The 27,017-nt window shown below is 39.4% G+C and overlaps 3 protein-coding genes across 3 annotated transcripts; all 3 read right to left on the bottom strand.

Moving 5' to 3' along the window:
• Positions 1-1,083: 1,083 nt before the first annotated feature.
• On the bottom strand, positions 1,084-4,019 carry mrpl42 (mitochondrial ribosomal protein L42). Its single transcript, XM_058625239.1, has 5 exons — positions 3,898-4,019; positions 3,464-3,527; positions 2,569-2,653; positions 1,905-2,068; positions 1,084-1,205 (listed from the first exon to the last, which is right to left on the bottom strand). Exons 1-5 carry the CDS (start codon positions 3,980-3,982, stop codon positions 1,160-1,162), a joined length of 444 nt encoding a protein of 147 aa, XP_058481222.1. The 5' UTR covers positions 3,983-4,019; the 3' UTR covers positions 1,084-1,159.
• A 410-nt stretch (positions 4,020-4,429) lies between these two features.
• On the bottom strand, positions 4,430-9,858 carry pwp1 (PWP1 homolog, endonuclein). The gene is made up of 15 exons (XM_058625232.1): positions 9,669-9,858; positions 8,993-9,051; positions 8,723-8,892; positions 8,518-8,603; positions 8,024-8,120; positions 7,802-7,912; positions 7,518-7,648; positions 7,013-7,083; positions 6,812-6,908; positions 6,633-6,694; positions 6,398-6,509; positions 5,942-6,032; positions 5,519-5,640; positions 5,138-5,243; positions 4,430-4,972 (listed from the first exon to the last, which is right to left on the bottom strand). The coding sequence occupies exons 1-15, from the start codon at positions 9,732-9,734 to the stop codon at positions 4,875-4,877; spliced, it is 1,479 nt and encodes a 492-aa protein (XP_058481215.1). The 5' UTR covers positions 9,735-9,858; the 3' UTR covers positions 4,430-4,874.
• An 890-nt stretch (positions 9,859-10,748) lies between these two features.
• Positions 10,749-26,035, bottom strand: ano6 (anoctamin 6). The gene is made up of 20 exons (XM_058625214.1): positions 25,628-26,035; positions 21,194-21,264; positions 20,485-20,613; positions 18,835-18,900; positions 18,462-18,749; positions 18,170-18,283; positions 17,357-17,472; positions 17,146-17,280; positions 16,840-16,945; positions 16,512-16,572; positions 16,204-16,349; positions 15,987-16,064; positions 15,460-15,688; positions 15,204-15,373; positions 15,026-15,123; positions 14,275-14,405; positions 13,543-13,748; positions 13,176-13,375; positions 12,969-13,074; positions 10,749-12,879 (listed from the first exon to the last, which is right to left on the bottom strand). The coding sequence occupies exons 1-20, from the start codon at positions 25,713-25,715 to the stop codon at positions 12,661-12,663; spliced, it is 2,757 nt and encodes a 918-aa protein (XP_058481197.1). The 5' UTR covers positions 25,716-26,035; the 3' UTR covers positions 10,749-12,660.
• Between the last annotated feature and the right edge of the window lie 982 nt (positions 26,036-27,017).

The following is a 27,017-nucleotide window of genomic DNA, read 5'->3' as shown; positions in this document are numbered from 1 at the left end:
GCCAATGCTCTGTGAATGGCACTCTATAAACTGTCTCTAGATGACAATTAGTTTTAAATATAACATTCTTAAATATCAATACAGGCGACACCCTCAAAGCCGATTTCTTAGTATTATAAACACAATGTAAAGCATTGTCCGACACCATGATAGAGCTGCAGTTAACGATTATTTTTTTACAATAATTCATCTGTCGATTATTTTCTCTATTAATCAAGTATTTGTTTTGTCTATAAAATGTCAGTAAATGTTAATGTTTCCCAAACCTCAAAGTGATGATGTTCTCAGATGAAATTAGTTGTAATGTTTTGGGTTTTTTTGTCATATGGAGCAATAAAACCAGAAAATATTCCGATTTGAGATGATGAAAAATCAGAAATATTTTTAATTATTAAAAAAACCCTCTAAAACCAAGGAATCGATGAATTGGATAATTGTTGCAGCCAGACGCCATGTGACAACTTCTTTACTTTTGCTTTATAACTTTTCATTCAAAAGTGAACGCATGTTTTTACTCTACAGTTTTAAGTTAGTGTCAAAGTTTTCACTTGTTAAAAATGTGAATGAGACAAGGTGAAGAGCTCTGTGAGAAAAAATGATTTTGCCTGGGTTGGCATTAAATTGTGTCATATATGTGCATGGGCCATAGGAACAGAGAAAGAGATGAACATTGTCCCAGAAATGTGACTGTTTTAAACCTTTAAGCATTTTGTTATGTTGCAACTGTGAATGACCTTGAGCAGGCTTCACTGCCTCATGTTCTCCTTTTACATCAAATGGCTCTCAGGAGTATAACAACATGTAGGATGCACTTACATTGCATCCATTGTTAATTATTAATGATGCATTTAATTCATATCTCACACTAATGATCATTACTTACACTCCTCTGATTTCCCATGGATGCAGATTTATATTTCTACTATACATGTAGCAAAACATTTTACATTTCCTTTTTTTTTGCTCTGTGGTTGCAAAGGTAAATTTGTTATACAACAGGTTCAAAATTATATTGAGTATAGATCACATGAAACTAGATTAAACAGATTAAAGGTTTGCAGTGACCAACAGACTCGTGACAAGTCAATATTTAACAGTTTATTATACATCCTTGTGACAATAACATAAACATTTGCAGGTTTGTAATTCTGGCCTTCAGTTATCTGTCCTTTGGTGGATCCTTCTTTACGCGTCTCCTGTGGTACCTGTGAACAGGAAAACAGATGCAAATTCATTCTGATCAGTATCTACAGGGAACATTTTAATAATGTGACATTTTCGTTGAGTTGTCACACTCAAAAGGTACAGTATGTAACCAAACAAAAACATTTTATGAGACATTTTCAAATGTCCCAACTAGGGATGGGCATGAATATTCCATTATTCACTTGATTACAAAATGTAATGATCAGTTAATGTGACTATTCACAATTACACTGAAAAGCTACAAAATTGGTGGGAAAAAAACATCGCTCACAGCTTCTCACTTTATCAACATTAATCTTGAAGGTTCTTTTCTAAGCTTAATATGTTGTAGATTCAGCAGAAGAGATACAATTTACAAGGGTCATTTGAAGCATATTGTTAGCTGTTCCCTTTAGCTCAACATGCTGTGAACCCTGTACTACTTTTACTAATTCTCATGCACTGGGTGCATCTATTTGTCTTGAAATGTTCCCATTGTGACAAGCCTGAACATATTCCTGAGCGGATCATCTAACTTAACAATTCTTGCATATGAATAACCTGCTTTTTCTCCTTGCCAAGTTTTGATTTCAGGGGAAACGCTCATGGCAAATAAGGAGATCTGGTGTCTTTTCCAACAAAATAATGCAACCAAATAAGGTAGGCTCGTTGGTCTTTTTTTGGTGTTCTCTACACAGAGGCATTATTTGTGTACTTACTCTCCGACTGGATACCACCGGTGTTTGGTGGTGAAAAACATCTTGCTCAGCTCCTCGATAGTGGGCCCCTTCTTGCCCTTCAGCACCTCCTTGCTAAGCTGGGCCTTTAAGACCTGGTCGTGGGTCTCAACTGTGTCGGTCACAGGGTCTGGTCGTTCGATAGGCTGCACAGATATTACATCATGAGCACAGATTCCTCTTACTTTACTCAAACCATTATGCCATTTAAATAAATAATCTTTTTGAAAGGATTGTTCAGTGATACAAATCACAGTCAGCGTACTTTGATTTTAGGGATGTTTGCAGTTTGTTGCTGTTGTAGAGGATTCATCTTGTGGCAAAAAAAATAAATCCAGACACCTACACTTGCCATATTACCCTTTAATTACAGGGTGTACTGTCATTTATTTTAACTTATCAGTTTGACTGTGATTATTTACACAAATTTCACATTCAGACAAAAGGTGTCCGTCTGTTCAGTATATTAAGCTATTGACTTTTCAAAAAAATTTGAACCTGTGATTTACATCAGTGGTGGATTTTCTACAAAGTAAACACCACTGTCTCTTACTTTGGCTTAAAAAGTCACAGACATCAGATAGTTATCTCAGACAGCACATGGACACATAATATGTAGAAGGCTTGATAGAAAACAGTCTCTTACTTGTGTGAATTCATAAGGAATGTCGGCAGCGGGATGATAGCACACTATTGTTTTCCCATCTGAAGTCACACCGATGTCCACGTTACTAAATCCAAGAGATGGAAGGGTTATCATCGTCATCGCAATATATCTTTATAAAAAAGCATGTGTTTAAATCATTGAATAAAGTGCACACTATGTTTTTTTAACTGCTCCATGTCTAGTAATGTGAGACAATAATGATAATAACTAGACCCTGATCATTCACATTTAATATGCCCCTCAAATATTTGTCTTCATTTATTTGCCCACAGTTTCAGGTTTTAGTGTATTTATAATCTGTAACTCAGCACTGCCAGTTAGGGATGCACAATATTTGACTTTTTGCTGATATCCTATATATAGGGAGTGCTTGGGCCGATAACTGATACCAGTATACAGTATATGTCCTTTAGTCTCTTCTTTAGTGAAAGTAACATAATTGTTTGCCCACTTATGTAGATATATATACTTTCTTCATTGAGCAAAATAAATAAACCCTAAAAACATAATAGTTGTAGAGGGCACCAGCATAGAGGTCAAGGAGGTAACAGCCTATTTAGTCTGCTGTTGGTAGTCATTAGTAATATCGGCAGATATTGTTGTGTTTTTGCCAATATCCGATAATAAATTTTAAAGGTAATATCTGCCAATACTGATCGTGCTGATGATATCGTGCATCCCTACTGCCAGTGTGTTCCTACAGTTAAAATTAACAGATCAAGAGTAATGCAACTTAGTCAAAATCTTTTTTCCAGACATGTCTTTACAGTTTTTTTTTTGCTCATTAAAATTGTTACATTTGGTTCCGTGACACAGCTACAATAATCACAAATGCACGTTTTTGTTAGAAAAAAAAATTAAAATAAATAAATACCAGCTTGAGCCAATAGGTGAAGGTTCACTGTCACTGGAATTATGTCGAACTGGTAACAAACTCGCTGCAACACAGAGATTTAACACAAATAATTTCGCAGCAACTCGTGTTTTGTTATTCTTGTTATACAGCAAAGTAGTCAGGACACCTGCTAATAAGTCATATACGGACCTAAAAGACATGGATTCCTCTCATTCACTAAGGTATTGCCACTGGATTTTTAAATAGAAAACACCACATAAAATAGTTTTAACAGAGGAAAGACAAGTAATTTACACAGATTAAGTATTAACCTAGTGAATTTACTCTCAAGGTTAGCCCCTGTTAGCATTTACCGCTAACACTGAGTGTTTGAGGTTACACACGCTGTTCGCACTGAAACTAAATCCATCTCAGATAAATTGCTTTTTAAATACACATAAACACAAACTTACTTTGTACATGTCGCAGTATGGGGCCCCGTGAAACCCGCGATAAGAGCCCATGAAGTTTGCACAAATTAGCCGACGCCATGCTCATATTATGTCCGTCGCTGTATTAAGTCCGTGTTTGCGCTGCGACTCACTCGGCTGCATTAGTTCCTCTTTGTCAGAGACCAGCATCGTTGAATTATGTTCGACACAGCAAACATTAAAATTGAGTCTTATTAATTTCATAAAGAAAAAATACTGTCTCTGTTTTAAAATGGCTTTTCTCATTTCTGATGCATTTGCTGATTTAAAATATTCAAACTATCTATTATCACTTTAAAAAAAAAGAAAAGATAAATGGTATATTATTTGGGTTCAGTATCAAATTATAACAAATAGTATGTCAGTTTTTATTGAACAAAAATAATGAATCAACCTACCTTCATGTCAGACTTCACACCATCTGTGTCACCTTTGCTTTGGATGGAAGTGAACGTTATTATTACTATGATATAAATGTATTTAGATATTAAGGACACCATATTTATTGATGATATCATTTTGTGTACATATGTTTATTTCATTTCAAACAAACACATGAGAAATATGAGAAGGTAAAGCAGTTGTATACTTTATGAGAAAATGGTCTTAGAATATTTAATTTGAACAGAAAAGCAACAGTAATTCATACATTTTAAAGCGGGTTTCCACTTGTATTATAAAAAGTAAATTGCTGGAAATATTCAGTTGTATGAATAAAAGACTCAACTTCTTGTCCACTCTCAGTATGCAAAGCCTCTGTTGCGATTTGTCAAAGGAAACTGAACAACCTTCAGTCTTTTGAAGGTTCTAAGTTTCACTTTGAAGTGCTGCACGAGTGCGTCTTCTCCTTTTCCGGTGAAACAGCAGTGCTGCACGATGAGAAATACAGCTACAAGAGGAGCAGCTGGATGACTTTCTGATGGAAACTCAGTTTACAGGATGTTGCTGCATTCAAAGAGTCACTGGGAGACGTCCATATCAGCAGAGGCTGCGCTGCCCGATGCCTGTGATCCCGTGTTCACCAACAAGCGCTCTCGACTACCAAACACCTCAGACACTGAGGGAAAACAATGACAAATAGATGCAATTATTTTAAAATTAAGAACCAACCTCATAAGCACACAGTCAGCAAGTGAGTTTACCAATGTAATTAAACAAACAGAAGTGGAATAAATGTGTTAAATAATTAAGAAACAAATTATTAGTTAAGTGTCAACGGTACCTGCTGCGACATCGCTTATATCCCAAACTCTCAAGCCGTCCTTCTGCCCTCCAAAAGCATAGACGAAGGGTTGATCAGGGCAACAGGATGCACAGAACAGTACTCCCTGTTCACAAGAGAGGAAGTACATCAGTTTATCAGCTCATCAAAATATCTCTTCAACAAGGCAAGCCACATTAATTTATAGAGCACATTTCATCACAAAGAAACCCTGTGTGATTCACATGAAAAAGAAATAAAACATCCAATCTATTCAGCAATGACAAAACATTCAGGAAAAGAAAGAAACTCATAATACCCTTATATCTACATGGTTACATTAATATTGCTCACAGACTGCAACCTGAGTGATAGAGATCCACATGATGTATAAGCTCTTACCATTTTCATATCCCGTGAATGCACCAGGTTGGGTTTGTTCCCCAATATGTCCCAGATTTTAACATGTTTGTCAGACGACGAGGTGACCATGCATCCTTTAATCTGGCTGCTAAGGACCAAACCTGCAGAAACGTCAAAAACGTAAAATCAAATTCTAAGCATATTTTTTTCCAAATTTGTGGCTGCAAATGAGTTTGCCACCATGGTGACTCATCCACATGCCAAAGTATGTGTGAGGTTTAATTTAAAATACATGTATCATACATTAGGTAGTCAATGGTGTTGAAAGAACTCAATGCAATCACTGATAAAGCTTTTATCCGTTTGTATCACTTTGAATGTAATTCCGAATGGTCACATTAATATAAATCAAGTGAATAAGTGAATAATCCAATAATAATAATGACCATCCATACTGCCTACCTGAAACTTCTTCATCATGTGCCCTCAGTGTGAAAACAGGCTTATCTGCGCGAGCGTCCAGACAGTAGACAAAACCATCGTCTGTACTGGCCTGAAACACAAACACACTCAGCGTTACATTAACCACTGAGCTGGTCAGAGAGAGACCAGAGACCAGAGACCAGAGACCAGGAGGAGCAAGTTCTGTAGCCCAAAGACCAGTGCTGCAACCATTACCTTTTTAATTACTGTTGCTATTTAGGCATGATGACAAAATGTTAAAAATCTTGAAGACAAAAGCTATTATGATTTCAATAATCTTCATATACAACCACCCTTTTCAACGACTTCTTATTTTTCTTATCCTTCTATTGTAAATGAAACACAATTACATTTAGTAGCAACCCCTCCTTAGCAGCATACAAGATCAAAAACATCTATTTAAACCTGTGAATTGTGTCATTTTAAAATACACACCAAGAAGTTACAGGGTGAGAAATGGTTCCAGACCAGACGCTCCACTTGACCACTAAACCTCCAGGTCCGATAGCTGGTGTCTGGACTGCGGCAGTCGTAGAGAACAGCTGTCCTGAGAAAAAAAAGAAAATGCTGTTGAATGTTTTGAATCAACTGTGAGTCGGAAACTTTGTTTAAAGTATTTATGAATTAAATTCCATTCTGTGAACTTCTGACAAATCTCAACGACACTTACTTGTCATACGATCCTGATATCAGTGTCTGTGCCTCAAACGGGTGGAATGACAACGTCTGAACCTGAAAGATTTAAGTTTTATTATTTATAGAAGTTGAAGCCTTCAAATTCTGGGGCTGAAACAGTCAATAATCACACTGCATCACATTAGCAATGCTGTTTAGTTTTTTATTTAATACCTTATCAGTGTGTCTGCGCAGAATGGTGGCTGGTTTGCCTTGAGACAGATCCCACAAGACAACAGTGTCATCTGCTGATCCACTGGCCAAGACATTCCTGAGTAAGAGAAATCCCAAATAAATCTCATTAAAGTACAGTATATTCTTTCATTTGAGGCTTAAAATGCATCGGTGAACGTTTCATAGCCTCAGATCACTGACCTGGCCAGTTTGTTCCAGGACAAATCCAGCACAGCATCTGTGTGACCATCCATAGGCTCTGCCGCTGCTCCCTGGTATCAAACAAAGAATGTCATGATTCAAATCTTGATACGAAAAGATCCCTTTTTCTGCATCCTGGCTATCCATTAGCTCAAAAAGATGTGTTTCCTGACATATTGCTTGGTATATACACTGCCAGTTATACAAGTCTGTACATGTAAACATGTGGTTTTCATTAAAAAATATCTCATCTTATCCCTCCACATTTTAAGTGTAATTATGTGAAGCTTCGACACTTTCGCCCTCTTGTGCAGTCACGGTAAAAACGAGGTAATTTCAAGAATAACTCAGTCTTAAGCAATGTGTCAAAAACAAACTTATCTATTTAAAGTCCTAAACTTACTTTTAATCATGTCAACAAATCCTTGCGAAAAAGATTTGTTGAAAATATTCCAATTATGATTTTGAACCAGTGGGAACTCTCACTCTACAGACAGACACCTACCTTCTTGTTCTTTTTCTTCTTCTTTGAGGCCTTTTTGCTCCCCAGAGAGAAGACTGGCTCTAAACAGTCCACCACGTCAAGGTCCCACACATCAATCCGAGGAGTCATGTTGCCCACAGCAGCATAGTTAGCTGCGAAAAAAAGGTCACACGGCAAAGACAATTTTTAAGGGGGAATAAAAAAGATTTAAAAAAACAAAACAAAACCAGATACAACATATTTTGCAGGGGAAGTCTATCCAAACTATTATGACCTGGAAAGAAACAGTGGAAGGCTTTTCTCACCTGATCCTTCTCCAGGGGTTGGGTCAAAGTTCAGCCACTCCACACACAGTGGATAGGCTGGCAGTAGAATATTATGATGAACATACAGAGAATCCTCTTCGGAGTTATAAACTGTAAAGCAAGAAGCCATTTGGCAAGGCAATTCATACATTTATCTTATATTGTAAGACACAACAGATGATATTTTAATGTTCTGGACATTCACTATGTGGATATATTTACCATAGATGTCCAAGTTACAACAGTCCTTCTCTGCCTTTCCTGACAGGATCAGATTGTCACTGGACTTGATTTGGAAGTCTTCTCGCTCATAGTGGTCCTGGAGGATAGAAGGATACACTGCTGATTTTTTTAAGGATGTTTTTCCCAATTATAAAGTACAATTAACTACAATTGACATGAGTCAACAAACATTCCGCACTGGAAATTTTGTTTTTTTCTTTCAACTTCTCTGTCTTTAGTGGTCAACACAGCAGAATGATGTGCATATTTTATCTGGCAGAGATTTTTACGCTGAATGCCCCTCCTGACACAATCCTCCCCTTAACCTGGGCCTGGCATTAGGAGTACACTGGTCACCTTGTGGCTGCGGTCAATTTAGAGTGTCCAATTAACAGTAAGCAATGTCGAATACGTATCCAGTTTAGGGAAACCATGAAATATACCAGGAGTAATTTAGCTGAATTTGTCTGCACATGAGCACTGACGACACTCACTGTATCTTTGATGGTGATGTAAGGATCTTCCTCATTACAGCTGAATACTGTGAGTCCAGCCAGACTGTCACCAAGACTAGCCGTCACTAGGTTGACAAGAGACAAACAGTAGATACCAGGTCAGTCTGAAGTAGATGCTCAGAAAGGTTTTGTTACTACACACAATGAGGAGAGATTAACTAAGAACAAATACACATAGGCTCACCTGTGTCTTCCTCGTCATATTTATCCAGGCCGTACTCTGCCAGCTCATCTTCCTCATCTCCATCGTCATTCTCGTCCTTTGGAACCTCAGCAACATCAGCGGTAGTGTCGGGATTTGAGTCTGGGGTTATTCCTTCATCCTCCTCCTCTTCCTCCTCAGCTGCCAATTCTCTGATTTAAAAATAATAAAGTCTCAGGGTGTTTGGCTATGTAGAGACAACAGCCCTTGATCTTAATTATCAATTAATTAGCAGATTGTTCTCTTACTTACCCCAACTCATCTTTTGCTTCAGTAATAATGCGTTGAAGCTCCTCCTGGCTCAACTCAACCTTAAGTGGAATAAAAGAGTCTTTTTTAGCATTTGAATATTTGACAAGGAAGCAGAGGACATTTTTAATGAAAAATATATTAACTTTCCTGAGCACTTTATATTATTTATATTGATTAAAATGAATGCTTTGAGATCCCATAAATCTATGAATTTAGTCACTTAAAACATGTTACCTCATACTACACACAGAAGTAAGGCTGCAACTAATAATCATTTTCAAAGTTGATTAATCTGTTGATTATTTTCACAAGATATAAATTTGTTTGGTCCAAAAAATAATTTAGGTGACAACATTTTGAACAGTAAATGCAGAATTTGCTGATATCTGAAACAGTAGTTTTGACGAGTAAGAATGACAATGTCACAGATATCTGCATACTAGTAAACATCACAGGTATTTGTAACGGTAAAACACACTTGGCAGTTGAATGTTAAAAATTAATAATTATGGACTTGACAGTTGGAGTGAATCATTTTCTACACGTGTTAATGTAAATTACAGCCATACAATCTCAGAATTTAAGCTCTTAAAACTCGCAGGGCAACAGTGAACATGCCATGTTGACACATTAGCCTCAGGCTAACATCATTAGCTTGCCGAACACGTAAACTCACTTTGTCCGGGCTTTCCTTGGCAACGCCTCGCTTCACCCACCCGACACAAGTGATCTGGGAGCTCATCCTGGAGAATACAATATGCGATTTGTCAAAACGCAATAAATGTGTCAGAGTAACTTTTCTTAACGCTTTAAAGTCAGACACGCGCACTGTGGGCGTACATGTGAGTGTACGAGACTTGGCTCTGCGTCGCACGTAGATGACGTTGAGAGAGCGCTGAAAAATCTGCCTGACCAAAAATGTAGTAGAAGCTACCATCACTCATGCCATCACTCCACTAAACAACAGCAAAAGAACAACAGAGATACTGTATTTCCTGTTCGCAATAGTATTAAGTCACAAAACTATTGGTGTGTATCTAATTTAGGTGCAACACATAAATCATGAGATTATAAAAAGTGTGGGGAACCACTAAGTTACAATAATTGAAGTAATGATTAATCACAAACACTGAATAAACAATTGCATTAGAGCTGGTGAATCAATCACTCAGTGATCTGTCAAAGAAGTCTGTACTACACATTTAGAATTAGTCATTTCTGCACACACACCAATTAGTGATAGTGAATTTGTCCTCCCATCCTGAACAAGGGATGATTGGGTGCCTTGCTCAGGGGCACCAATAACATCAAGCCTTGGACTGAGATATGTTCAAAGATGAGACATAACTGCTTGAGGCTGGAAATAAAAATAAAAATAATGCAAGGAAATACTCACATCACTCGACCTTTTCATAATGTAAAGGACCAAAAAGTGCATTAAAATATATAGATTTAGAAATGCTGCTCCAGCAGGAAGAACAGAAGAAGGAAGAATAGAACTTCATAAAGTCTCCTTTATCAGGAAACCAGTAGTTCTTAAACCTGTTTTCATAACAAAGTGCTTTTAAACTTGACAAACTGGGTATATTGAAAGAAAGAACTGTGTAAAGTCTGCATTGGGTAGGCATTGGGATTCCAGTAGGACTGATGTCTACTGAGCTGTAGTACAGTTGCAATGGTAGAGCATTAAACTTAAACGACACATAACAGTACTTCGGATAGTTTTGAATCTTTTAGATGAAAATGATGAAAACCATTTTTTTTATAAAAACAATTTAATGACACTGTAAAATACAACAAAATAAAAGCAGACATATGGCATACTGGTATACTGCTTACATACACGTCTTTCTTGTAGTACAGACAGTTGTTCAAAATCAAAAGGCCACGGAATAATACAACAGTGGTTTTGATCTTAGAGATCAGCAATGACACAGGAGAAGAGTAAATTCCTGCAGTGGCATGTCGTCACAACAAGCAGGGCAAACTTTGCTTGACCAGTTCAAGCTAAAAATAGACAAAACAATGACAATTCACAAGACTGTCGAGGTTTAGAACGATGCTGAAGTAGAGGCGATAGTTCTCATCACGATGTGCTTGTCAATCTACACCGTTCTGAGATTAAGTTATGAATAACACACATGATTATAAATCAGCACAAACGTGTGCGGAAACTATTCAATGTAAAATGTACTTTAACACTCTTGTTCCTAAGAGGTAGCAGTAGCATGTAAACGTCACGACATGCCACCAAAGTACTGTATCACAGGATGTAAAGAGTAGTGGTCAGTGGCACAGGACTTGGACGGAACAATTTATCGTTTAAAAAAAAAAAGACAATAACGAAATTGCAATTTGAAACAAGGCAATAAACAAATCAGTGGTTGCAATGTAATTGTTTTTATGTTTGATTGTTCTTTGTTTTATGCCAATTACATAAAATGTAATATACAAGTTCTCCTTCTTAAAACTAGACTATAATAGTCAATATTTTGATAGTATCACATAGGCTCCATCACATTTTGTACATAATTGAACTAGAAGTTGACCTAAAAATAATTATACCACAATTAAAATCATGATCACAAAAATCACAATTAGTTCTTTTCCCCAGATGGTTCATCCTTACACAGGACTGGAAGTGCAACAATAATAACATAACAGTGGACTTCACTTACATCAACTCAACCACTGAAAATGCAGACTAGGGCCATGGATAGCTCATTTGGTAGAGCCTGCAGTGACCTTGGTCTTCCTCTTTTCACATTTCTCTGTCCGAAACTGGCGAAACTGAACTGCATTTGCATTTTGCAAAAGTGATAAAACCTACTTACATGTATTAGTAATCTAGTGTCTTGATATTGGCCAGGACATTTCACTGCTGAGGAAAAAAAGCACAATGATTTCCCACTGCAACACAATAACAATGGCCCCAACAATGCTCCTCACCACACCCCATTTTTAAGACCAACACACTCATCAGTGCCCATGGTGTGATGTGCCATTCAAGGATGTGTGTGCAGGAAAAAAGGATATGTGCATCCGTTTCCAGCAACATTTTCTTTGTTGTAGCTTTGTGCCAGGATTGCCAAGATGGGGCTCTTTGAGTTGTCTTGACAGATTACTATTTTACACAAGTTACAGGGGTGGGAGTGTAAAAAAAAGGTACATTTTTAACATAACAAAGGTTTAACATACTAAATTTTGTAAAGATTAATACTGATATTTTAGGGCAACTGGGTGAAAATTGGAGAAAGGACGGATTAAGACACCAGGGGTGTCAGTGCTAAGGCCTCATATTCCAGAGATACTGCATATTTTTGTGAATGTTTTGGATTTAATGAACAAATTTTTTTCCAGAAAAAAAAGAAAAATCCCAACAGAAAGGCTACTTACATGCCTTTTCCCGAGCTTTCAACCACACTGTTTAAGCTTTAAACACATTCCAGACATCACAAGTGCCATGGGTGAAATTGGCTTGACATGAGCCAAACACACCGAGGGAGTGCACAGCATGAGGACAAGGTTTTAGGGATGAGTCAGCAGTGGTTTCTCCATTCAATTTTTTCTTCTGTCCTATCGTTATCTCCACATTTATTTACCATAATGAAGTTCAGTTTGTCACTGGGGCTTTGTCAGTATTTTAACAGACGTCACGCGAAGTCATGTCAGAAATCAAGCTCCAGTTCTTCTTTCCCATCTTTCAATTCTGTCCGTTTGCGAGTGCCGTCGTCGGCCGGTTTCAAGCGTTTGGTCACCAGCTTGAGGTTGGTCTCGTGGAGTATAACCTGGGTCAGGTACTTCTCTCGCTTGATCTGCTCTTTGACGGCGTACGGGACATCCGGGATCACGTAGGAGAGGATGAACTTGGTGAGGTAAACGATGTGCTGTGAGGACAAAAAAAAAAAAGAAGGAGACGTCCTTTATCAGTTATCACATTTTAGAGTCGGGGAGATTTCTCCGTTTTTTTACCCACCTCTAAAACAATTATAAAAGCCATTTTTGCCGCGACCACGTGCCAGTAGTAGACGTTGTGTTCATACTGTCTGGGATGTCCTGGAGGATAACGGAAATCTCGATACCTACGAAATGAAAAGTTTAATAGTTTCCCTCAGAGCACACGCATAGTGACTTCCTCTGGGGACATATAAATTCAACTAAAACAAAGACTCAAACCCTGTACCTGCAGGATGTGATGGACGGGGCACTTTCCATGAGGGGCCTGCTGTAGTTGGAGAAATCACTGGTTCTGAATATGGACAGCGAGCTGTTGATGTAGCCCTCCATGGTGTTATTGTAGTGCTCTCCATACGGGTACACGGAGAATGACCAGTAGTAGACCAGCCGTGGGATCATGTCTGATGTAAAAGCAATGATCATGGCCTGTTGACACACACAGTAAATGTGGTGAAAGCAGACAAGGACAGTTACTGTCACACTATCAGTCCATGTAGTTTCATATGAGTTCATACGTCTGTCACATTACGCTTTAAAATCCGATTTACTACTCTACCTGCTTAACTCATAACTGGGTGTAAACAGTGACTAACATTTGTGGCAACAGCCAAGATGGCGATGCCCTGAAGAATGGGCTGCCAGGCCCCGATATCCTGAGCCTTCTCTGGCTGGACGCGACGAAACTGAGTGGTGATTTTCCAAGCATCCACCCGGATCTCAAACAGGTTGTTGACCAGCGCGAGGACTGGAGCTAGCGGGAAGGAGGCCACGAACAAGGTCACAAAGCCAAACTGGATGACTGTGAGAAGACAAGATATGAAAAATAAAGACACTAATACATTTAATTGATAATGATATCATATATCAAAAAGCTTGGCCTGTCTTACGAGTGTATCCTGGTTATGTTTTTGCAAACTCCCAGAATCCAGGACAAGATCCTGATTTTGAGGAATCTGCATATACATTACTAATTGAGGTATTCCTCCAGAAACTAAAACACTATAAAAATAATTAAAACACCTTATTCCATTTTACGAACCATCTTCAAATGAGATATCAAGACCTACCTGCAGTGAAATCTCAATACTGTTGTTAATAAATGTATCGACATTAACCCTTAACAACCATTACATTCTGTCACTATCAGTGCACCAGGTATTCTTAGTTCATCATAATCAGGACGAAGCAGAAGAAAATGTGACTCACTCTCAATTTCCTCATCTCACATAACTCACACAACCGGTTTTCTTCCAGAACATTTCATAAAATCATTTGGAAACATTCCTAAAAGTGATCCAAAAGATCGCTATCGAAAAGTTTCTCACCCATTTCAAGATATTCGTAGAACAGGCCCAGTTTTGAAACGGGCTGCAGCTGATAGTCCTGCTCCCAGCGAGGGATCACCTTCTCGGACGCCACGCGGGTGCAATAGCGGGAAATCAAATTCTTCACCCACCTGCGGAGGGTTGGATGAGATCAATACACAACAAACTGTATTTTGCAACGTTTGAATTTGAACAAGATTCAAACTTCTGTCAAACGAGTTCACACAATGCCGATTAAGCTGATCAGCCGCACTCGACTCGCTCTGTGTCTCTCACGTCAGCTGCTGACACTGAGAGTGATTTGTTTTATGTCATGGAGTTTGCATGTTCTCCCCGTGTGTGTGTGGGGTTTTCTCCGGTTTGGACTGTAGGAGGAAACCGGAGAACCCAGGATGATTTCGGGGATAAGGCAAATTGGACACTCTAAACTGACCTGAATGGTTGTTTGTCTCGATATGTGGCCCTGTGATGGACCGGCAACCTATCCAGGTTGAACCCTGCCTTCCCACGTGACCCTCATGTGGAGGATAAATCGGTAGAAGATGGATGGATGGATGCTTTCAGGGTGTTGTCTACATTTGTGATCCTCTAACATAAATAATTGGTGGCCTCTCTCTAGGGTCACCACACCCTGACATGCATGGGTGGTGCTGTGTTTGCAGCCCTAGTAATACATTGTTCATCAGCAACATCATCAACAACAAAATCACCAAAAGCTTCAATAAATAAGTCTAAATTTCTGATGACGTACGGCAGCAAGACTTCCTGGATGTTGTTCCAGATGGCTTTCCCCCCCATGATGATAGACAGCTGAGTCGTCAGCTCGATCAGACAACCACCGGGATCACACTGCAGCCACGAGACACAGATTAAGACACACATTACAGCTGTTAATCGGCATGCAACAGCTAGACTAGACACGTCATTACCTCCTCGTTCCTGTACTTCCCCAAGAGGTAAACGGGCTGCCCTGGATAACTGACTGCTTTCCCTTTAGCGAAGGCGATGTAGAAGCACGAGGAGTAATAGTTTACAAACTGAAAGAGGAACATCTTCAGGGTTAAGCTGTTCTCGTAGTCCGTCTTAGTCCGCGGGAGTTCTGTCGTTGCGTGTTAGACGAGAAAAGGTTTAAAGGATTAAACTGCGTACAGGTAAGACAAAGGCCTGTGTACAGTTCAAACTCACCAAAGTCAGTGATCCAGATGGCGACGCGCTCATAAAGCATGTTGAGGATCATGATCACGACAAAGCTGATGAGCGACGCGGTGACGGCGGTGGCCATCTGCGGCGTCACGTACTCCTTCAGCGGCTCCAGCTCCTTCAGCTCCTGATTCCTGAATCGAGTTGAGAAGGAAAAGAAGACGGCCAGGCGATAGACAATGATGGCCACGATGGATGCCAGAATCAAGAGAATCTGAAAGGACAAAGAGAGGATCAGTATTTGAGTATTATTCAGACATTTCCAGTTAAGAAACACTAAGTTTTTGAATTAAACATGCAAGAATATGTCATTTATCTAGATTAAATTCATCATATAAGGAAAATTAAGTTTTAAATACAAAATTATATTTATATATATTTATAGTTAAACACCTTTCTCTTTCAGATATAATATACACATTTACTAATATTTGTTTAGAGAAACCTAATGGGGAAACTGGAATTATACACTGGCAAAAATAAAAAGCGGATTGGAAATGAATTAACATTACCCAGAACAGGACGGTCCCTATTCCAATCGACACCCTGACACATCGTCCACAGGTTGTGTAAGGAACTTTTTCTTTCACCTACAATCACAAACAAACATGATGAAATATTAATCTCTGACAACAATATGGCATTTTTTTTTTTTCCTTTTACCACGAAGGAATATTCTGACTATGATTCAATTAGAATAAAAAAAAAGTCTGTGTGTGTGTGATTTACCCCTGTGATGGGATTTTTCCTCTCATAGATACATTTGGCCTCGTACTCTGGACGAGGCGGCTGCTCCTGCTCCAGAAACTCCACTGTGTCCCACTCGTACTCCAGCTCTGCCTGGTAACGCTTCCAAAACTCCAGGAACAACGTCACTGACAGACGGAGCAGGGAAACCATGAGACAGTGGAAATGATGATGACAACATTAAAAAAAAAAAAAGTCAAATGAACACATCATAAATACAAAAGGGGAATACGATAAAAATGTCATAAAGGGTGAACATTGATATGTAGCTGTACTTGTATTTAACTTACCCCAGATAGACATGAAAACTGCGAACACCAGCGTTCCAAAGTTATCAAATATGCAAAGTTTCTGTAAAACAAGAGGGACAGTTTTGAAATGCAAACCAGCTGAACTGTTCGTTACTTTGACTGTTAGAGAAACCGATTAAATGGTTTTCTTTCATTTGGGGGTCCACTGATGACATTAAAAACTGCGTTGCTTTAGTAAAGGCGGCTGAAAACGCAACAAAGCGTCCGTGAAACGTTCCAATGTTACACAGTTTCTGTCCACGAAGACACAAAAGAGGTGGACTAACATCAGCATATCATCAGCAACGACAAATGAACTGTGTCTCACTTTTGACGCCTCACATGTGGAGTTCAACCTCCAGTAATTGCAGAACTTGTCACACTGAGGACACATCACTATGTTTCCTCCAATGTCAGGGTCGCACACTTCTTTGCTGCAGAACAGAGATAAAACAGAGCAGCAAAACAGTTAACAAAGTAGCAAAGAACAAACAATACTGCAAATGAATGCTGTTGATTGAACTTTATTGATTTGTTTTTCAATCAAATTCCACTGAGTTATAACAGTAATAACTATTGCTATGTTCGCTATTATGCAGTATGTTAAAATGGCCCGTGAGGAGATGAGCTGTACCTCCAGGTGCTGGTTTCTTGAGTCTTGAACCCATAAATGAAGCAACCCAGGCCCACAACAGCAGCCAGAGCGAGCATTACAGTGTAGAAACCCAACCAGGCAAAGTAAATACCAATCTTCTCTCCATAATACTTCCTGTGGGGGGAAAACAACAATAATGACTAATGTGCATGAGCTCATTTAAACGCTGTTATTTAAAGCTCATCTTCACCTTATTAGGTCGAGTGGCTGCATCTTATAGAAGCTTTTGGGATGAGCCCATTCATTATAGAGCAGAAATCTCTCGTTGAGGGAGCCCGGTTCTGTGGACATGACGTTGAACCTGCCCTGTAAATAATCAAGATTATCATAAACGAACACAGTCAAAATGATTTGAATGAGGTTTTAAAGGTACAATATGTAAGAAATGTATAATATTAAGATATAAAATGACATATGATGTGTCATCAGAGAATAAGGAAACATCTTAAATCTAAATATTAGCTTCAAGTATAGTCACAAAATACAAGTTTATGCTTTGCCAGCACAGTGAGTAATACTGAATAATACGGAATCTAAAAAGCCTCTGCACCACCTCTCAAAAACATCTCAACCAGATGCAATGGAGATACATGTAAATACAGACGACTAAAAAAGGAGAGGGAGGTGGCAAAAGACACGTCAGAGAGGAAAGTAAAACAGGGAACTTCAGGCAAGGTGAGTCAACACTCTCTCTCGCTCACTCCGTCAGTGTATATTTAACGTTTTTCCAAACATTTTTTTATTGTCTGCTCTAAAGCAGACACACTTTGAATCTCCGTCTGATGCCGACACGTGAAAATGAACCAAATAGGTTCAATGTTTATAGAAATAAAACAGAAACATACACAACTATGCATGTGTATGTGTTTTTCTTGTCGTTTTCGGGTTGTTTGATGTTTTTCATGAAATAGTGAGGAAGGCAAATTCGACTTATTGGCTGAATAACGGTGTCTCTCTTTCGTTCGTTTAGCCGCACAGGAACACAGAAAACAATGGCACTTACGTCATGGAGGGGATAGGCAGCTTTGTAAACTCCACCATCCAGCAGTTTAGTGATGCCAAACTTCTTCACGCTCCCTCTTATTTCATAAGGGGCACGACTCAGGATGTAATATGCCTGGGAAAAGCGTAAAACAAAAAATGCACTCATGTGTCGTCAAGATACAGAAGAGGTCCATTAAAAGTTCCTTAACCCACAAAAGAGAACTAGCGGGCATCCTGTAGAATCAATCATCCCTGTATTTTTGATTGTTCTATGCTCTGTTCAAATCGTTCAACACCACGTGACAACTCACCATCCTGCTCCTCATGGACGGAGTGAAGAAGTTATCTTTGTCCTTGATGTGGAACAACTCCAGGTGGTCTTTCTCGAAGGGGGCGGTGAAGAACTCGGCCTCCTTGCCGATCAGCTCCTCACTGGGGTAAAAGTGCTTTGTGATGAAGGTGAAGAAGCGCCACGGCGAGGGGCGCGACGCCAGGTCATTGGGCTGGATGGGGAGCTTGATGTGCAGGACCTCGGCGTAGGTGCACAGCACGTCCCACGGCATGTGGATCTTGACGAACATCAATTTCGCATCTATGACCTGCAGAAAAACCCAGGGAAAGGGAACACTGAGCTAAAAGAGTGTCGAGGGGAAAACACCTTGTGTGTGCGCGAACAACACGTACAGATTTTGTGGCCTCCAGCTCCATTCCCATCTTCATCAAGCTGGCCTCAAAGTATTCTCGCCGTCTCTACAGAGAACAACACAGAAAAGGATTAAATGAGATCACCCCTGGTAAAAAATGTGTTGTCAATCAAATAAAGAGTCAGGGTTGGGTATTCTATCACACATGACGCATATAGATGCCATGTGTGCCAAGCTAAGAGAGTAAATACTGTGAGCATCTATGTTTGGACTGCCAACGTGTCTCAGGAAGACACAACAGCATCAGAAAAGTATTCTAATAAGGCATTTTATACAGTAAACTGCTTTATTTTGACATTTTTCCACGTCCATTCCTTAGCAACGTGTCTTTATTTACACTGTACATAAAGTGCACAAATGAAAATGCCACCAGCGAGTCTGAGCAGGTTTGGTGGTTTATCACGACTGATCCACTCACGACAGTAACTTCCCCAGGGCCAAACGAAAGCAAATTATAGAACAATGACTTCAATCTACTGTATTATACAGTATTAATCTACATGAACAACTTAGATTATTATCTGTTATTTAAGAGCAAAGTTTCACCTGTTCTGTCAGAGCTGTTCTGTATACAACGTGGAAATCAAATACCTTTTATTGTTTGTTTTAGACAAACCTGTTTTTACCACACACTTGAAAATACCATTAGCTCCATTGATATTTTCGTCAAACATGACAGGATATTCTAAAGTAAATTTGACATCAGTTTTAATCCAGTGATTTAGCCTGCTCTATCTGAACACCATACCCTCCCAGCAGGAGAGGGTTTGGAAACAGCTGTTTCGAGGTGTGCCAGGCAGAGACGGCTGAACTCCCAGATCCTCTCTGGGTTTATTTTAGCTTGTGATGATTATGGACAAACAATTGCCTCAGACCCATGAGAGCTGTGGCATGCAAAGATGCCATTAAGCTGCTCTCATTTGTATTTTACACAACACCTCAGTGTCGCTACAGTTGCAACACTGCAGGTAACTACGGTCTGTGGAATAGCAGTATTGCCAAAGCATTACATTGCACATCCCTGACTGCAGACCTATTGCCAAAGATGCAGGTAGTAACTAACGACACACCTGAGTGTTGTATTGTGTGGGAAAAAGTACTGATTGTGATGCCGTTAAGTTTTAGCGTGAGTATGAGTCAATGAGAAGATTTCTGGACTCTTGGAAATGTGTGCAAAATAACAGAGTTAAGAGTTTAAACTCAGATTAGATCAGCCGTGACCAGGTGAAGAAGAAAAAACACGTCATAGTTACTGTGTGGATTAAAGTAGAGAGCTATGAGTGATGAATTGAACGTCATGCCATCCTGGTGCAAATAAAACACCCTTTGCAAATACTCAACACAGTTCAGTGCATGAGTATTAAAGCATGCAAGGCATATTATATTAGATATTTCATAAGTCATGGTTACTCTGGCTTCCTCACACAGTCCAGAAACATGCAGAGGTTAAACTGGACCTGTGAAGGACCGGTTAACTGTCCAGGGTGAACCCCACCTGTCGCCCTATGTCACCTGGGACCACCGTAGAAAATGGATGGATTTGCAAATGCAGGACTCATAACTAAAGCATCATATTATTTTCTTAATGGAGTGTGAGTATGATTTATACAACTTGTGAAACAAGCCATACCTTTCGTCTCTGGAACGTGTGCCTCTTGTCAAACTCCTTCTTGTCTTCATCCTCGTAGACCAGGATGAAATCGATCCTCCTCACGCCGTCATTGAAGAACAAGGACTCGGGCTTGTCGTTGAACTCTGCCTGTGGACAGAAACACGGCTCATCGGGTAAATCGGCGGCCTGGAACTCGTACTCCTCCTCCTCCTCCATAATGTCGTACATTTTGAAGCGTGGAGAGTCGGTGCAGAGAAACTGTTAAACATCCACCTTAACCAGCCTATTTAAGCCGTGATGTGGGGCATGCAGGAGAAATGGGAAGAGCCAACAAACATAATGACTCCCGCCCATTGTCTCTCTCTCTCTCTCTTCCTCTTCCTCTCTCTCTCACTTGTGGCACAACTGATTCTAATGTCCTTACAAGCATAATGTGACATGTGACTACTTGTATGACTGAAGTTATAATAATAGTATATAGGTGTATATATACACGTGTTCTAGCACTATGCCAATATCGCATTTATATATAAAGTTTCGAGGGTTTTTATGCATGTTAACCCCCCTCAAGCCACAGGAAAAATAATAATAATAATAATAATAATAATAATGATGATAATAATAATGATCTGAAAGAAAACAAAAGGTCCCTCGCACAAATTCGTGCCAGGAGTTTCGGTATATGGGTAAAAACACCCATCCTGTATATAGATTGCAGTTGACTCACCTGTCGTGTTTTGGTTACATTCGTTCCTTCCTTTATGGAATGATATGTTGGTAAAAACTCCTCAGGATAAACTGAAAAAAAACAAAAAAAAAACATGTGAGACACAAACAGGGGTATTCACTAATAACATCAGTAAACATTTTCTTGAGGAGTAAGAAAATGAGGCTTCAAAATGGGAGTTCACAGTCCTATGGGTGACATCACGACCGGTTGCCACTTTACTTAGACTTAAAGAAAAAGTGACCCATGATTCCTCTCATCAAAACCTGCCCCCGCTCATACCCGTGAAACTCCGTAATGAACCCCGACCCCTTAACCCTCATAAAACCCCGTAACTGTGATTAAAAACTCATACTGACGAGCCTCAGTTTTTCTCACACGTTTTTACGACAAATTTCAAACACAAAATGCTAAAAAATAGGAAAAAAAAGTCAAAAGAACACCTCACACAATGTAATGGAACCAGTCTTTTTTTCCTTGTTGATGCCAGCAGCATCTGACTTTCACAATAAAAGTATTTTTGGCTTAACAAGAGTGATTTATCTTATAATGCACATTATAAAAATAGTGTTATTATGAAAAACACATTTACAATTCAATGATTATACACTAAAAAATACATTACTATGAATATAATATTGTATTTCTGATAATAGCTCCTCACACTGGACCTTTAATGTCCCTGCTGCTCACTGGAGCAGTGCAGTTCTGTTACTCATTAGCAAAAACACAGACTGGAGGTTTGACCCATTAACTATTGTCTCACGAGCTTGTTTTCTCAAACTTCATGCTGTTCATGCTGCTTTTTCTTTGTAACCGACAACCTGCTCACCACAATGTTGTGTATTTCACAGTAGAAAAAAAAGAAAACATAAAAAAAGAAATAGGTCACTGCCAAATGCAGCCAAATGCAGCCAACAGCAGCGTGACCTCTGGAACAATTCATTTAGAAATCAGCATCGGGTTTTCACACCAGTGACCACATCAAAACATCTACTGTGTCCTCTGTGATCATCCTCCCCTTTAACCTTTGTTTGTTTTTAATAAAACACACAGTAAATCATCCACTAAGGAAAGTCTTGTAATATTTCCATATAAAGCGGAACATTCAGAGGAAACTAAGCAAAGACAGATGTTGTTTTCAAAACACTCACCATAGAAACCGCATGGTTAAACTTAATCAAATGAGGCTTTCCCCTTTTCTAGGTTTTAACGTTTCGTCTTTGGGTGAGTCACATTAAGAGCTAAATTCTCTTTGGCCTTGTTTTTATGTAGTTTGGTTTTTTTTCCTGCTGAATGAATGAACGCCTCATACTGAAGTATTTTGTTTTCTGCTGTTACCACTTTAGTCTCTCATGTGATTAAAATGTGCACCACCTACTGAGTCAGTGAACGCAGCAGGAACACCAAGACGGTCGACAGTGATCCACAGACTTTGACACTCAGTCGTCAGCCACACGTTTGCCAGCCGTGAAAATCTGCTTTCAAGCTACAACCCACTCTGCCAAGACTCACTTCCTCTCAAGAGCACATTCTTTGCAACAACAGACAGGAAACAATATAATTATTTCAAGTCCCGCCGCCTGACACCCTCCCACCCCACCCCTGCAACATTATACACGATTCGCTGTCTTATTTGAATTCAGTTTAGGCAAATTCCATCAAACAGGAAATTCTTTACTGAGTCAAGCAAGGGGACATTTTATGACAGTTGGTTGGACTCCAGTGTAAATGGCGTCCACTGGAACAAAGCTTCTTGAACTGAAATGAATCACGACTTGTTACAGCAGGGGAACCCCTTCACTGACCTACATTACATTTACTGACTTCACCCTGCATGACCTTGAGCACACTATTTACACACAAAATTTAGCACCATTTAATAGTGAACATATGTAGCCTTCAGTCAACATCAATGTCTAGTTAGCCCGTTTTTGCGCTATTGTAACTATAATGCCGCTTTTCCATTACACGGTCCCTGCACAACTCGCCTTGCCTTGGCACAGCACGGCACCTTTTTGTTTTTTTTTTGCTTTTCCCATTAGCAATAGTACCTGGTACTTTTTTAGGTACCTGCTCTGACAATGTTCCAAGTGAGCTGAGCCCATACTATGCGTGACGTCGTCAGACTGCCAGCCACTGATTGGTCAGAGTGTCATGCAGTAAGTACTGAACAAATCTTTTTAATGAACTGATTCTAATGATTCAATTACACCGAAAACAACTGCTTTACAAGTCACTAGTCACTCGTCCATGTTGAGGAGGTACTATAGTAATAGTAAGACGTGGCGGGGCGAGCCGGGACTATGAAGTGGAAAAGGGGCGTAAGAGTCTCATTGTGAATTTGTGAATTAAAATTGGTAGTGGTCAGCACTCTTGCATTTGCAGTAGGAAGACCTGGGTCCATGGCCTTTTCAAAATAAGGGCATTTCTGCATTGTATTCACATGTTCTCCCCATGTGTGCGTGGGTTTTCTCCGGGTTCTCTGGTTTCCTCCCACAGTGCAAAAAAACATGCAGATTAGGGGATTAGGTAAATTGGACACTCTATATTGACTGTAGGTGTTAGCGTTTGTTTGTCTCTGTGTGGCCCTGTGATGGACTGGAGACATGTGGAGGATAAAGTGGTAGAACATGAATTAATTCACATACAGTACAGTACAACCCCCTTTTATTAAAGGGATAATTCAGGTATTTTGAAGTGGTCGATATAAGGCAGAATCAGTGTGTTGCAGTAAACAGCGTTCCCATATGACACCATGCTATCATGTAGAAATGTGGGTGGGAGAATTTGTCGAGAATATACTGTATTGTGCCACAAGAAAAAGGGCTGTCTGACAACATGGTAAACCTCAACATATTTAGAAATATGGCGTACGGTTACGAAGAGGTTGTTTTGCTCAGTAGGGCCCATACCATGCTTTCTCTGCTGTCCTCGTTTATATAAAAACAAGTTCCCCCGTCTCCCTCTCTGAAAGCTGTTGACCGTTCATAAACCCCTGTCTCAAAAAGAAATGAACTGTCCCTTTAATCAAAGTATTGTGTATTCTGGCACAACTTATGGTATTTTCCATGTAGTCGGGGCCTTTTACATATTAGTGAAATCTAACCCAAGGGACCGTTAGTGTTTCACTGAGCTGTGAGCGATTTAAAATGGACGCAACATTAAGACAGTGCACCACTGTGGACATTCACACAAACAAAGGACTGAAAGAGACTGAAGCGACAAGAATTTATGGACTGACAACTGTACAGACAGAGTGACGTACGGTGTCTGTACATACATAGACCTCCAACACTGACTCTTCTCACTTGCTATAAAGGAAGGGCAACTACGCTGCGGTTTCAGTTCATACCTGGGAATGTGAGACATGCAAGAGACAAAGGATCACGGAGGAATGAAAACACTTGCGGCTGCCAATTTCCACAAAGCATCTATGAATTTAACAGGAATGTTACTGGACACGTGTCAGGTTATTTAGTGAATACCTACAAGCACTGCTGCCGATACAGGTGTGTTCCGTTTCAGTTAAAAGGTGTGTGAGCCAGCCCTCCACAGATGTTGTGCACATGCAGGAAGCATCTAATAGTGACAGCTTCATGTTTATTCACCTACTTCAACTTTAACTACGATTTAACACAGAGATCACGTTTTCATGAAGGCAGAAATGGATAGAAATAATCCCACGTTTGCTTATATAAGTATTATGCACTCTTGTATAACGTACCTAAAGTATCTGACCAGAAAATGACTTTGCTAGAAGTTGAAGTCACTTTTTTTATTATATTACTTAAAAGTATATGACATTTACTATACTTAAGCATCAAAAGTCATTTTCTGATATAAAATAAGTTTTAAAAGTGAATGTAAAAGTATGAAAAAGTGGGGAGTTGGGATTGAGCACGGGTGGTGCAATGGTAGGGTTATATTGGATTATTTTAACCACTGGACACTGTCATGACTCCATGTGTAGTTTTATACTGTATATAATCTAACTGTACTATACTCACATTATATACAGTATGCGTTATTTTCAGATTATCAGAAAGTTAACAGCTAAGTATCAATTATACAATGAATGTGAATATTTTCTGGTTTCTTTGCTCCATAAAACAAATAAATAGAAAGAAAAGACATTTGAGAAACGTCATCATTCCCAGGTTTTTGTAAACACTGATCAAGACGTTCTGTCAAGTACTCGATTAATCGCGAAAATAATCGACAGAATGAATCCATGACGAAAACAGCCATAAATAAATGCAGTGGAATTAAACGTGAAATGGAAGAAGACAGGGAAACAAACTTTGAAAGCATTACTGTTCAAACAGAGTCGTGGCGAGATTACGGAGTTGTAGAAGAGAACATTTCAGGGATTACACGGACACACACACACACGCATAAAAACTATTGCGACAGAGAAAGTAGTTCTCTTACCCATGTCCTCTTCTATCATGCCCAGTTCAGCCTCCATCTCTTCTGTCTCGGACACAGAATCCATCTCCAAAATGTCGTTGTCGCTCATGGTCCTTGTTGCAGCGAAACAACAACAACTTTACAATGTTACGAGGAGCCACAGTGCTTGGTAAATTCTTCTCCCCCCGCCGCGCATTCTCCTTTTATTTCTCAAAGTCGCTTCATGAAGTTTCCTTCAGGTTGAGACTTGAGAGAAGCGGCAGTGGCGGCAGCAGCAGCAGCAGGAGAAGTCATTGCCACACTCGGGTGGGGCTGGAGAGGAGGCGGAGAAGCTGGTGTGTATGTGATACCAAAAACTTCTGCATTCACTTCCACTCCGCTCACTTTATTAGAAACAGCATGGCAACACAAAGTCTCACCCAAAACCAAAAAAAAACAACCCCAAAACAAACCAACGGCTCGTGCCAAAAGTACTTTTGTTCACTGTTTACATTACTGTCAGCCGCTTTCCTGTCACGTGGTTAACGTAAAATATGATGGCGCCCGGAGAAATATTGTTTCTTTATTCAGTATACTTTTATGTAAATATTTAAGGTTTTACTAGCTTCATGTCACGTGACCAGGTGGACTGGATTTCACTCTAAAAAATAATGTGAGAAAATGTCTCTACAAGGAGTATCAATTTGTCTGTTAATTGATTATAAATATTTATACACAAGGACACATACATACGGAAGAGGATTAGGGCCACATTATTATTTTTTTTAAAGCCTTAATTACATACATACACCTACAGTATATTAGAAAATCGTATTTCCTCTGATAATTAATTACAATATGTATTGCTGTATGTTGTTTTAAACAGTTTCAAAAATGGGCTAACCAGGACGAACACTAAATATATATTGGAAATGTGTCTTTTTGTTAATTTATCACTTTAAAATATCAATTCATATATGTGCAGTGGTGTGTGCCGTGCACTAAAGTGCCCCCTTGAGTCACGAGATGCACAATACAGTTCCCTCTAGAGTGGTATTGTTTCTAGAGAAGTGTCTTTCTAGTGGAGACAAGTGATACAGTGTCCTTTAAGATGCCCTTGCAACTTTGTTTCCTATGGGTGTCCTTCCAACCAAAAAGAGTTACCGTTATGAAGTTTGCTACTGTTTCTACATGACAGTGTCCACGTGGCCTTAGAAAAAAATATATTCAGTGCTGTATAGAAAATGCCCATCACGGTGATAAAAAGTGATGCTGTGCTGTAAAGGATGTCCCTGTATAGATAAACACTGTTTACAAAAAAAAGAAGGAAAGAAAGAAAAAAGATACGTGGTGTCTTCCCCACCAGTACACAGAAGGTGCCATTTTAATTTCCGTCCCTGGCTCCCTGCCCTTGTGCACGCCACTGTGTATG

This window comes from Solea solea, chromosome 3 (genome assembly GCF_958295425.1).
Source record: "Solea solea chromosome 3, fSolSol10.1, whole genome shotgun sequence".
Classification (NCBI taxonomy): domain Eukaryota; kingdom Metazoa; phylum Chordata; class Actinopteri; order Pleuronectiformes; family Soleidae; genus Solea; species Solea solea.
Note: the sequence above shows the minus strand (reverse complement) of the source record. Positions and strands in the feature narration are given on the sequence as shown.